Source organism: Oratosquilla oratoria, chromosome 30 (assembly GCF_046742065.1).
Source record: "Oratosquilla oratoria isolate Oo_2021 chromosome 30, ASM4674206v1, whole genome shotgun sequence".
Classification (NCBI taxonomy): domain Eukaryota; kingdom Metazoa; phylum Arthropoda; class Malacostraca; order Stomatopoda; family Squillidae; genus Oratosquilla; species Oratosquilla oratoria.
Window position 1 is genome coordinate 28,532,930 of NC_134806.1, and position 14,081 is coordinate 28,547,010.

The 14,081-nt window shown below is 35.0% G+C and overlaps 1 protein-coding gene across 9 annotated transcripts in view; it reads left to right on the top strand.

Annotated features, from left to right (window-relative positions):
- The window catches only part of LOC143041063 (uncharacterized), a 234,938-nt gene that overhangs the window by 167,645 nt on the left and 53,212 nt on the right, over nucleotides 1–14,081 (top strand). For 4 of the 9 annotated variants that reach the window (XM_076212703.1, XM_076212702.1, XM_076212707.1 and 1 more), the window contains one exon: nucleotides 4,577–5,116. The exons of 4 other annotated variants lie outside the window; for them this stretch is intronic. In XM_076212703.1, the coding sequence (XP_076068818.1) occupies nucleotides 4,577–5,092 (516 nt within the window). In that variant the 3' untranslated portion in view covers nucleotides 5,093–5,116. Of the gene's footprint in view, nucleotides 1–4,576; nucleotides 5,117–14,081 lie in introns of those variants that run through there. One more of the 9 variants, XM_076212712.1, reaches the window with a different exon arrangement.

Genomic DNA, 14,081 nt, shown 5'->3' on the forward strand with positions numbered 1-14,081 from the left:
CCATGTACTTTTTATAACTTTTTCACATATTTTTGCTATCGTACTTGTAGGGGAGACCTGTCTATAGTTAGTTGGGTTTTCCTCCCCCCTGCCCCATTTATATATTGGTACAATATTTGCATTCTTCCAGTCTTATAGTACCTTTCCTTCTTTGAGCGAGTAATCAGTTATCTTATATATTTTGTCCGTTAGTTCATCTATACATTCTTTTAATATCCAATTTGCAATTCCATCTGAACTGTGGGATTTTTTAACATCAAGGTTTGTTATGTGGTCCATTATTACCTTCTGTGTCCCAGTTATTTCTTTCTTTGGGGGGAGATCTTTCTGTCCTTCATCCTAATTTTGTGTACTTTCAATTGTGAATACAGATTTGAAATGTTCATAATTTCAGCCATTTCTACATCTTCTATATATTCATCATTCTCTTGACGCAGTTTCACTATTTCTTGTTTATCCTTTAGTTTACCATTCACATACCTATAGAATAGTTTAGATTGGTCTTTGCATTTGTCTTTTATGTCTTTTTCATAGTTTCTCTTTTTTTCCCTGCGTATTTTTACATATTCATTTCTTAGTTTGATATATGTTTTCCACTTGCTTGTTTTTTTCCCCCATCTTTTCCAAGGTTTGTCTTTTATCTTTAGCCTCACTACATTTTTTAATGTACACCCTTTCTTGCTTCTGCTTTGGTACATATCTATCTATTTCCTCAATATAAATTTCTTTTAATATGTTCCATTTCTCTTCCATCTTTGTTTCCTCATTTAAGAAGTTTTCCCTATTTCCATTTTGAAAGAATTTTCTGAGTTTCTCAAAATCCATTTTGTTCTACATTAGTCTTCTTTTTCTATGTTTCTCATTTCTTCTCAAATCAATTTGTTCTTTTAGTTCGAACTCTATTAGTGTGTGGTCACTCTTCCCAATTGGTGTCTTGTATTCCATTTTATCCACAATTTCAGGCTCTGGTGTAAATATTAAATCTAGTCTCAACGGTTCTTCATTGTTTCTATATCTGGTATTTTACTTTACCCATTGAGTCATGGTGTATTCAATGGTCATATCCAATAGTGTATTTTCCCAAAGATCTTCTCCATCTTTCACTGTCATTTCTTTTAAACATATTTCTTTTGATTTAAAGTCACCTGTAATTACTGTTTCCTCCTTTCAGTAATTCAATTAATGCATGCTTTGTGTCTTCAAATGTTTTGGAATGATCACTCTCTCTCCAAGAGCCTGTTTTTCGGGGCACATATATTACTACAAATTTTCTACTTTTTATGTCACTGTTTTCAACTTTTATCATAATTCCACATTATTTTTTCCTTCAGTTATCTTTGTCACATTTAAGCCTTAGTCAAAAACATGACACCTCTACCCTGTTTCTCCTTTCTATTTTTCATCCAGTCATTGTATAAACCTTGTCCGACAGTATTAGGTGGACTTTTTTTATTTTGTCTCCACAATTCCCATTATGTCTGGTTTCTCTACTGCCAGATAGTTGTTTAATTTGTTTAATCTTAAAATCATGTCATCTATGTTGGTATACATTATTTTTTTTTTTTTTTCCTTTTTTATATACCATTTTCTCAGACTCAGGTTTAGTACTCTCCAAAAAAAAAACTCATTCTTTTCATTCTCTTATCTCATTTTTTTTTCATTTGCTTAATTTCTTAGTGCCTTTTTCCTCATCATTCATTTCTTTTTTTATCTATATATTTTTGTAATTTTCACTATTTGCCAGCTTTGCTGTTTTTGATAGTACTTCTATCATTTGAGACCTTAGTTTGATTTTTAGTGGTCTGTATTTATTCTTTAGAGTATTGACCGATTCTATGTACTTCTAGTTCTTTATCCATTACTTGTCCCTCCTCTTGTATCTCTTTCAGAATTTCTTTTGCAATTTCTTTCTCTTTTTCTCTTTGGTATCTAGGTACATTGTTTTCCTTTAAAAGTTATTTTTTTATTTCCTTGTTCCACTTTCCTTTGATTTTTTATTTCTTAGAGATCTGTCTCTTTAATTGTTTCTCCAACTTTCTCGGTCACTGCCTGTATTTGTTCTTTCACCTCTATTTCAAGGCCTCATTTTTTTTTTTTTCCCCTTCATTTTTCATTTTTTCGTTTTCACTTTTGGCTATGTTTAATTCCAGTTTTAGATCATTAAGCTCTATGTTAGTTTTGGCATTAGCTTTTTTGAACTGGTTCACCTCTCTGTACATTGCCCTGTATTCAGCTTTCAGATCAATATCAATTCTGCAATCTCACGATTTCTTAGGACACTTTTATACCTAGATTCTCTTTCCAATTCTAAACCTCTACATAGTATTCCATTTTCTTTTATAAAAACTGAAAATACATTATCAAACTTTTGAGTTGATACCAGGGTTTCTACCACACAAGACTTTTTAGGTATGACCCCCAATGGTGATTCCACTCTGCTTACATCCAATCTTTTCTTCATTGGTCCACTTTTTCATCTTTCTCTTTCATTACTCTCCATTTTGTGTATTTAACAATAATGTTGAATTTATTCTTATTTTTTCATTTCTGTCACTCAATAAACACTGCTCTCTATCCCAAATATAAATACAAGCTAGATATTTCCTTCGAATTTATCAAAAAAGCACTGCACTTCAGAGCTCTTTTCTAGCTGTCCGTTCCCACCTGTGGTTTATGCTCATGTATGTGTATATATATATATATATAATATATATATATATATATATATATATATATATATATATATATATATATATATATATATATATATATTTACCTAGTTGTATTTTGCAGGAGAAGAGCTATGTTCGTAGTCATCCACAGTTGTATCTTACTGCATCCAGTTCTTTCTTATAATAATGTATTGTTTTCGCACTCACTGTTGTCTCTTTCAATTTGTTCCATGTATCTATTACTCTGTGTGGAAAGCTGTTCTTTTTCAAATCTCTTCTGTAACTGTCCTTCTTAAGTTTCTTCTCATGTCCTCTTGTATTTCTTCTGTCCCATTTAAGTAGGTCATCCCTATCAAGGATTTCCATCCCTTTTGTAATTCTGTAGATGGTTATCAACTCACCTCTTTCTCTTCTTTGTTCCAGAGTTGATGAGTTTAATTTGTCCAATCTTTGTATGTCAATTTGCTAAGTGTTGGTGCCATCTTTGTCATTGCTCTTTGAATTCTTTCTAGATTATTTATTTATTTATTCCTTTTTTTTGTACTAGGTGTCCATAGTGATGCTGCATATTCTAATTTTGGTCTTATCAGTGTAATTAGTATTCTCTTTACCATTTCTTTGGCCATGTAGTCAAAGGCCACTTTCATAGATCTTATTAAATTGTAAGTTTCTCCAACTATCTTCTTTACATGTTTGTCTGGTGTCAGGTCTCTTTCTGAGTTTACTTTTGTAACTTCCTTTGTACCAATTTTGTATTGACCTGATATTCTATTTTCGCTTTTTACAAATTCCATTATACTACATTTCTTAATGTTGAAATTCACTTCATTCTTTATACTCCATTTCTAGACTTTGTCCAGGTCTTTTCAAAAAGATTTACAATCTTCTTCTGTACTTACTCTCTTTAATAGTTTCACATCATCTGCAAAGAAGTTTATAGAACATTCTATGCCTTCATCGATGTTGTTTATATAAACAGCAAACATTATCAGAGCCAATATGGACCCTTGGGGGACCCCACTTATCATATTTACCCAATTTGAGCTCTTTTCTGTGTGTTTGTGTGTGTTGGGGGGGGGGGGTGTTACCTTATGTAGTATACAGGAAAGTAGAAGTGCTTGTGGGGTCCCATCTTATATTCTGCATCTGTGATACCAAGTTTTGAATTGGTATATGGTTTTAGCTTGAGTTATATTATTGAGGGCATTCCAGGAGTTGATGTGTCCGTATGGAAAATTATTTTTTAATGTTAGCCTGTGTTTATGTACTTAATTATATACTTAATTGTAATATACAAGAAATTAGCTACACATGTGGGGTCCTATCAGTTCCTCCACTATCATCTCTGTAGCCTCAACTTAATAAGATTGTCTAACATTAACAATGAAAAAAATTAGATTACATTATTGTGAAGGGAAAAAGAAAGGATAATTGAAATGTATATTTCCCTCATTCCTTGTTTAATTATACAGTTGAAATCCAGTCCCTTTTACATAATTAGGATTCTGTTGATTAAGGAATAAAGAATACTCTTGGATTTGCACACTGATTTACACACTGATACCTATCAGGTGTTTACATGAAAAAGTATTCTGTAGATTGGTTGTAAATAAAAAAAATAAAGTAAGGGATAATATTGTGAGAGGTTTAATATATGCTTCCAGAGTAATTTAGCAACAACAGAATCTCACCAAGGTTTTTCACAGTTGAGGACTCACCTACTTTAGCTTGTCTGTTAGGAGTATCTTGCAGTGGGCTGTAGAGGGGCATGGTCTTTATGGGCTTGCACACACATGCATGTGGTGGTCAAGGATGGGGCTGTCAGCAGTCCACCTTGCCCTTACTATAGGCTGCTTCCTTCCCCTACCGGTATTTAACCAGACTCATGCTCTGTTCTCCGGTAGGTGGCCATGCCGATCGCCCTGGAGGATGGAAGGGCAAGGGCAGATGAGGAAGGCAGCCCTTACCCACCCGCCGCTGCAGTTGTATCTGTTCCCCTCGAGCCTCCATCACCCTTTCCACTTGCTGTTCCACAGCATCCTCAGGAGCACCACCTCCAAAATGCAGATGAGGAACCAGAAGGTTCAGGTTACCTGTTGGGGGTTAGCCATGTGGATGAAGGTGGTGGACATCCCTCAGGACGAATGGCATGCAGGTCACGTGCACTTAAGTGCCCCTACTGTAGCCTTGTGTCAGGTACTCGCAGTGGACTAGAGAGACACATTAGGACACACTCAGGGGAGAAGCCCTTTAAGTGTCCTCACTGTTCTTTCCGAGCTTGTCTCAAGGTTACCTTAGAGCGACATGTGCGGACTCACACTGGTGAGAAGCCTTTTGTCTGTCCACTCTGCTCTTTCCGGTCTGCACGCAAGGACACCTACAAGAAGCACCTGACCACTAAGCATCAGTATGCTGTCTGAGGTCTATCTGCCAGCCACATGAAGGTCATTACCACATCTTGTACAATCAGTCAGTTAGGGTTGCCTGGTTCCTCACAAAGAGTTGATTGAGATAAGACATGTTTAGGCACCAGTAAGTCAGGGCTAGGTGGGTGAATATATCCTGAAGTTACACATTTCAGCTTGCAATTTTGAAATTTGTGACATTGTTCATTAAAAATCTTTATATCAGTTGTTACCATGATAGTTATACAAACTGTGAACCCTATTATTATACTTTAGCTTCACAGAAAAGTTTACCACTTGTCCTTCTAAGATTTAAAGTGGAAAGGTTTAAGTCATGCCTGATCAACTTGACATAATATCCATAAGTGGATAGCAATCCCTCTATACAACTGAGATCAGCCAAAACAAAACCATAAGCTAATGGGAATTGGCCTTAAGCCACCAAAACCTTACAAAGGTATTGTGTATGAAAACCATGACACACTCACTGTTGGCATTGGATAATAGACTCAGCTTATATCAGTGGTTCTTAACCCCTGGGTCGCGACCCAAATTTGGGTCGCCAAGCCATTTTATTGGGTTTGCAGAAAATAATTATTTTGCCACTACAAATATTTTATAATTACATACTGTAATAATTAAAATACATGATGCCTAGTTTTAGGATTCTAAGCAGACCATGATGAAATAAAAACTCCAAAGCAGAAATTTTATTTGAAGTGTTTTGAAATTTCAATGTAAAACCAACAATATCTATGTAGGCTTGGGTCACGATGCTTGATTTGTGCAAAATTTTGGGTCGCTGCCAAAAAAGGTTAAGAACCACGGGCTTATATAGTTCAGGGGTGAGTATTATTACAATGATTGAAATTGTATATATATATATATATATATATATATATATATATATATACAGGTATATATATATATGTGTTTATTTATTTATTTATTTATTTTTATTTATCTATTTATTATCATTATATATTTTTTTTAACATGAAAGAGTAAGCTGGCATCATAGTAGTGTGTGCAGGCAAGTAACTTATCAAGCACTGGGACTTTACTAGTTGTGTGGTATTCATGAGTGGCCAACAAACTACTCATCAGTCAATTCCAATATTTGGCAATTAGATAGTGTACAGTTTGCTGCTTATAGACATAATCAAATAACTGTAATTACCAGGAAAATTGTTATGCTCTACAAACTATTTGCCATACTGTACATGTGTGGTGTGACTATAACTAACTGTGTGTATATATGAATGGAGAAGATGTTTATGTAGGAGGATCTTGTTTAGAGCTGCTCTTATTTGGGCTTCATAGAAATCTGCCACAGTTTATGTAGGGTGTATGTTTATGCAAGTTTTATTTCTTTACTTTATATTTGCAGGCAAAATGTTGTTCTGTTTTTGTGAACAAACTTATATACTTGACAGTTCATATTTGTATGGCTCCAGGAGAATCCATAGTTTCAACATACCTAATAGAGCAATTTTGCATTGTAACTGGAGTGTGAAAGTGCAGACTGTGTATAATATTAAATTAGAACTATTAGCAAGCCTGGCTAGATAACCCTATGTAAAGAGAAAGGGGAAAAGAGGTGACAGGAGAAGAATATGAACAGTTGGAGGGGTTATAGATGCCTGAGTTCCAGACTATGGATGGTCAGTCAGGTTTGTCTGATTTAGTAAGAGAGAAAGAGATAGGAAATAGGGTCTGCTAGGGAACTATAATACAGTAAGGAAGATAAAGAATAAGAAGAGGGGCAATAGGTATATTAGGTCAATATTTTTAATTATGAAGTGGTTTGGCTAGGTGTCAGGACACTAGGAATAGAAGCTGAAGAGAGGATAAACAGGGAGGTGGGATTCTTTACTGCAAGGATATGGATAAGTTAAAAAGGGAAGGTGGGTATCAGAATAAGTTATTGTAGACCTAAGGAAATGTAGCTATGAATGGGGAAACAAAAAGACTAATGAACCTCAGAAGACAGGAAACTGGAATACAGAATTGTGCTGTATTGCATCAGTGATACCAGTGCTTCTATCCTATCATTCCAAAAAGGTGGAGTCATAGCAGTGAAAGATAAGTTTAAGAAAGGTAGCAGGAAGGAGAAATGAAAGTTTAAAGTGACCAACATTCTGTTTTTAGTGGAGATTTGTCTCCAATTATAAAATAATGCTGCATTAGTCTGGTCCCTAGGGGTGTCACTAAAAGTCCTTGAAATATTGACTGTGGTGCAGAACTGTGCAGTCAGTACCTCATATGAGGATACAAAGGATAAGGTTAAATTACTAATTGTCATTATTGCCTCCACCTCCTCATCATCATCCACTTCCTTATTTTCTTCCTCTCAGTTTTAGGTAGATGGGTTTGCATTATGACACCAATGGAGAATCAAATACTGAGTTTTCCCACAGACTGTGTATTTACATAGTTGTATTTACCTAGTTGTATTATACGGGAAGAGAGCTATGCTCGTGGTGACCCATCTTTGTATCTCTCAGCATCAAGTTTTTTCTTAAAATCTTGAATAGTGTTTGCACACACTGTTTCATTGTCTAATTTGTTCCAAGTATCTATCACTCTGTGTGGGAAGCTGTTCCTTTTCAGATCTCTTCTGTAACTATCCTTTTTTAGTTTCTTTTCATGTCCTCTTGTTTTACCATTATCCCATATTAACAAGTCATTCTTATCTAAGACTTCCATTCCTTTCATTATTCTATAGATAGTCAGCAAGTCTCCTCTTTCCCTTCTTTGTTCCAAAGTTGGTAATTCTAGTTTGGACAGTCTTTGCTCATATGTCAGTTCGGAAAGAGTTGGTGCTAGTTTTGTTGTTGCTCTTTGTATTCTTTCTAATTTTTTTATATTCTTTTTGGTACTGGGTGTCCATACTGTTGCTGTGTACTCTTTTGGTCTTATTAGTGTAGTTAGAATTTTATCATTTCCTCGTCCAAATAAGCAAACGCCACTTTAATTGACTTCAATAAATTGTAGGTTTCTCCAAATATTTTATCAATATGCTTATCCGGTGTCATGTCCTTGCTCATCATCACTCCAAGATCTTTCTCCGAGTTTACTTTTTTCACCTCTTCACCGATTTTGTAATCTTTCGATATTCTGTTTTTAGTCTTTCCAAATTCCATTATACTTCATTTCTTTATATTGAATTTTACTTTCCACTTTTGAGTCCAATTCCAGATCTTGTCCAAATCTTGTTGCAATGAGTTTCAGTCTTCCTCCATTTTTACCTTCTTTAGTATCTTTGCATCATCTGCAAAGAAATTCGTATAACACTCTACACCTTCATCCATGTCATTAATGTATATGGCAAACATGATCGGGGCCAGTACTGATCCTTGCAGGACACCACTTATCACTTTTTCCCAGTTTGAGAATTTATGTCTAATTACTATTCTCATTTTCCTCCCAATCAGGAAGTCTTTCATCCATTCCAATAATTTTCCTCTGATGCCACCTATTGACTCAATCTTCTTTGTTAGTTTTTTATGTGGTGCCTTATCAAATGCCTTTTGTAGGTCCAGAAAAGCACAGTCTGCCCACCCATCTCTCTCTTGTATTATGTCTATTAGTCTTAAGTAGAAGCAAATCAAGTTTGTTGTACATGATCTTCCTTGTAGTTTTTTCTTCCAAATGCTTAACCCATTTATTTTTGACAACTTTTTCACAAATTTTTGCTACTATGTATTACTCGACATGACTATAGAAATACAATGACATAATGGGTAAAAGAAAACACTAGATTTAGAAATAATGAAGAACCATCGAGACTAGATTTACCATTTATGTCAGAACCTGAAATAGTGGACAAAATTGAATACAAGACACCAGTTGTGAAGAGTGACCATGTACTACTTGAGTTAGAACTAAAGGATAAAATATAAAGAAAAATGAGAAACACAGAAAAAGAAGACTGATATGTAGTATAGTAGACTTTGAGAAACTTAGGAAAATATTTCTTAAAGTGAGTTGGGAAAAATTCAACAAGGAAGAAACACAAGTGGAAAAAAAATGAATGATTCTGATGAAAATATATAAAGAAGGAGTGGATTTTTCCCAAAGCAAAAACAGGAAAAGGTGTATATTAAATGATGGTTTAATAGAAGGTGCAGGGAAACAAAAGATAGAAAAAATAAAGCTTGGAAAAGAGGGAGAAAAGACAAAAAACATAGTGGCAAATATAAATCAAAGGAATGAATATATAAAAATATAAAATATACAGGGAACAAAAAAGAAAATATGAAAAAGATATATTAGAAAAATGTAAGGATCAACCAAAACTATTCTATAGATATGTAAATGGTAAACTAAAAAACAAACAGGAAATAGTGAAACTACGCCAAGGGAATATGGAATGTACAGAAGATACAGAAATGGCTGAAGTCAAGAGCAGGCGCTTAAAGTTGGTTTTCACCAGAGAAAATATACAACATCAAAATGAAGGGAGAGAAGTGAAATACCCCCCCCCCCATGAAGGTTAATAGATATCATGCAAGAAAGGGACAGATGGGCAGACTGTGCTTTCCTGGACTTACAAAAGGTGTTTGATAAAGTACCACACATAAGATTAAGAAAACTTGAAACAACAGGAGGCATACAAGGAAAACTGTTGAAATGGATGGAAAATCTCTTGCATGGAAGAAAAATAATAGTTGTGCTCAGAGACAAAAATTCTACTTGGGAAGAAATGATAAATGGAGTCCCACAGAGTTCAACACTGGCTCCAATAATGTTTGCTATATATGTAAATGACATGGATGAAGATGTAGAATGTTACATGAACTTCTTTGTAGATGAAGCAAAACTACTAAAGAAAGTAAGTATGGAAAAAGATCGTGAATCACTACAGAGAGATCTGAACAAGGTTTGGGAATGGTGTCAGAAGTGGGACGTGGACTTCAACATTAAGAAATGTAGTATAAGGAATTTGGAAAAAGTTAAAAAAGAATATCAGGACAATATAAAATAAGTGCAAAGGAAGTCAAGAAAGTTGGTTCTGAAAAGGACCTAGGAGTAATCATCGCCAGAGACATGTTCCCAGACAAGCAGATAAACAAAATAGTTGGAGAAACCTACAATATGTTAAGATCAATAAAGATGGCCTTTAATTACTTGCATAAGGAAATGGTTAAGAAAATACTAATCACACTGTTCAGACCAAGATTAGAGTATGCAATGATACTATGAACCCAGTACAAAAAAGGATACAAGGAAAATAGAAAAAATCCAAAGAGCAATGACAAAGATGGCACCAACACTTTTAAAACTGATATATGAGCAAAGATTGTTTAAACTGGAACTACCCACCCTGGAACAAAGAAGAGAAAGAGGTGATCTGTTGGCCATTTACAGAATTATGAAAGGCATGGAAGTCCTTGACAGAGAGGACTTACTAAACTGGGATAGAAGAAAATAAGGGGACACGAAAAGAAAATCAAAAAGGACAATTATAGAAGAGATATACAAAAAAAAAAACAGTTTTCCACACAGTGGTGAATACCCGAAACAAATTGGATGAAACAATAGTATGTGCAAACACCAACATGAATTTAAGAACAAACTAGATGTTGCAAGATACAAAGATGGGTCACCACAAGCATAGCACCCCTCCCATTAAATACAACTAGGTAAATACACACACACACACTTGGACAGGGCAGTGGAAGACATACTAACAAGAACAAGGACAACTAGGTAGGTAAGTTAGGTAATACTGAGTACTACAAAGATGTATGGATAAAAAGAGATATGAACCTTGAGGAAAAAGAAAGAGAAAAGACATTAAGAAGTGAACCTAAAGAAAAAAAAAAGAGAAAAGAACGGAACCCAAGAAAAAGAAGTTCTTTTGGAGAGTGTTAGACATGAGACTGAGAAAATGGTATCTTCAAGAAAAGGAAATGAAAGGAACAAAGAGATGGAGAGTGCAGAAATGAGAAATACAGAAAAGAGAAACTGGTATATACAGAAGTGTGCAATGAGGCAAAAGAAAAAAAAAAAAGAGATAAAGCTTGGAAGAGATGGGAAAAAAGAGAAAAATCCTAGAAAATGGCAAATATATATCAGTGAAAGGAATGAATATATAAAAATTCACAGGGAAGTAAAAAGAAATTATGAAAAAGAGAATAGAAAAATGTAAGGATCAACCAAATCTATTCTGTAAATATGTAAGCAGTAAATTGAAAAACAAGCAGGAAATAGAGAAACTATGCCAGGGGAACATGGAATACACAGAAGATATAGAAATGGCTGAGGTCATGAGTAAACATTTCAAATTGGTTTTCACTAGAGAAAAAGTATGGCACTGGGATGAAGGGCAAGAAATGAAATCCTTCACTATGGGGGAAATAATAGCAACATGGGCTGAAATAATGGACCAAATAACAAGCCTTGATGTCAGGAAATTGCATGGCCCAGATGACATTGCAAACTGGATACTAAAGGAGTGTAAAGAATTGGTATGCAAAATAATATAAGTTGTTTGCTTAAGGAAGGAAAAATACCAGAAGACTGGAAAAAGGCCAACATCATAACAATACATAAAGGAGGAAACAAGGAAGACCCAACAAATTACAGACTGGTTTCCCTTACAAGTATCTTAACCTCTTCACTCCGGGGCACATCGCACGTCTGGCAGCATTAGCTGCCCGACGGGCGATGTTGCGTCATAATAATCGCATTATAAAAAATAAAGTCAGTGCTCAGTCGTTCATTCTCTTTCACCCGTGAATTTTGATAGCCATAGAAAATATGATGAAGCCAGTTTAGAGAGAATGGAGGTTACGTAGGTACGACTACAATAAGTATAATCAAGATACCGACATCGGCATCATCTCATACCCAGTAGCTCCTCATGCCGCCTACGTAGGCGTCACCGTATGGAAGTGGTTAACCAAAACTTATGAAAAAGTTATCAAAAATAGATGGACAAAACATCTGGAGGAGAACAATATACTAAACCTGAGACAGTTTGGATTCAGAAAAGGAAGATCATGTCCCATAAGTTGGATGTTTTTACTGGAGACTATTAGATATAATACAGGAAAGGGATGGATAGGCTGATTGTGCTTTCCTAGATCTACAAAAAGCTTTTGATAAAGTGCCACATAGAAAACTATTAGGAAAACTGAAAACCATAGGAGTGGTTCAAGGTAAACTACTGGAATGGGTGGAGGATTTCCTGCATGAAAGAAAAATGAGAGTAATGCTCAGAGATAGAGGTTTTACTTGGGAAGAAGTGATTAGTGGAGCTCCACAGGTATCTGTACTAGTTCCAATAATGTTTGCTATTTATGTGAATGACATGGACAAGGGTGTGAACAGGTACATGAACTTCTTTGCTGATGATACAAAATTGTTGAAAAAAGTGAGCACTTAAATAGACTGTGAGTCATTGCATAGATATCTGAACAAAATTTGGGAATGGAGTCAGAGTGGGAAGTGGACTTCAACATCAAGAAATGTAGTATAATGGAATTCGTTAAAAGTAAAAACAGGATATCAGGACAATATAAAATCATTGAAAAGTATGTAAAGTAAGTGGGATTTGAAAAAGACTTGGAAGTAATCATCACAAAGGACATGTCTTCTGATAAACAGATAAACAAAGTTGTCAGAGAAACCTTCAACTTGCTGAGGTCAATAAAAGTGGTATTTACTTACTTGGACGAAGAAATGGAGAAAATACTAGTCACACTGAGAAGACCAAGACTGGAGTACACAGTGACACTATGGTCACCCAGTACCAAAAAGAATATAAAGAAAATTGAAAGAATCCAAAGAGCAACTACAAAGATGATCCCCATACTTTCAGAACTGCCATACAAAGACTGTCAAAACTAAGAGTTACCAACCCTGGAACAAAGAAGAGAAAGAGATGTATTGACCATCTATAGAATCATGAGAGGTACAGAAATCCTTGATAGAGAAGACTTACTCAAATGAGACACAAGAAACACAAGAGGATATGGAAAGAAACTCAAAAAGGACAGTTATAGAAGAGACCTGAAAAAGGACAACTTGCCCCATAGAGTGGTGGATGTATGGAACAGACTAGACAAAATGATAGTATGTCCAAGAACCACACACGAATTTAAGAACAATATTGATACTGCAATATACAGAGATGGGACACCTTGAGCATAGTTCCCTTTCCCATAAGATACAGCTGGGCAAATACACACACACACACAGAGTAACAGACATCTGGAACAAGTTGGACGAAAAAGTGGTGTGTGCAAAAACAATTCATGAATTAAAAAACAGTTTAGATAAAATGAGATATGAAGACGGGACACCACGAGCATGGCTCCCCTTCCTGTAAAATACAACTAGGTAAATACACACACATAAAAAAAAAAAAAAATTGAAACAATAGGTGGAATACAAGGAAAATTATTGGAACGGATGAAAGATTTCTTGAACAGAAGAAAAATGAGGGTGGTACTTAGAGATAAGAACTCAAATTGGGAAGATATGATAAGTGGAGTCCCCCAAGGCTCTGTATTGGCTCCGATAATATTTGCTATTTATATAAATGATATGGATGAAAGCGTGGAATGTTGTATGAACTTCTTTGCAGATGATACAAAACTATTAAAGAGAGTAAGTACAGAGGAAGACTGCATATCTTTTCAAGAAGACCTGGACAAAGTCTGGAAATGGAGTCAGAAGAGTGAAGTTAACTTCAACATTAAGAAATGCAGTATAGTGGAATTTGGAAAAAACAAAAATAGAATATTGGGTCAATATAAAATTGGTACAAAGGAAGTTACAACAGTAAACTCGGAAAGGGACCTAGGAGTAACTATCTCAAATGACATGACACCAGACAAACATGTCAACAAATTAGTCAGAGAAACTTTTAAATTATTAAGATCAATGAAAGTAGCCTTTGACTACATGAATGAAGAAATGATAAAGAAAATACTAGTTACAATGATAAGACCAAAATTGGAATATGCAGCATCACTATGGACACCTAGTAC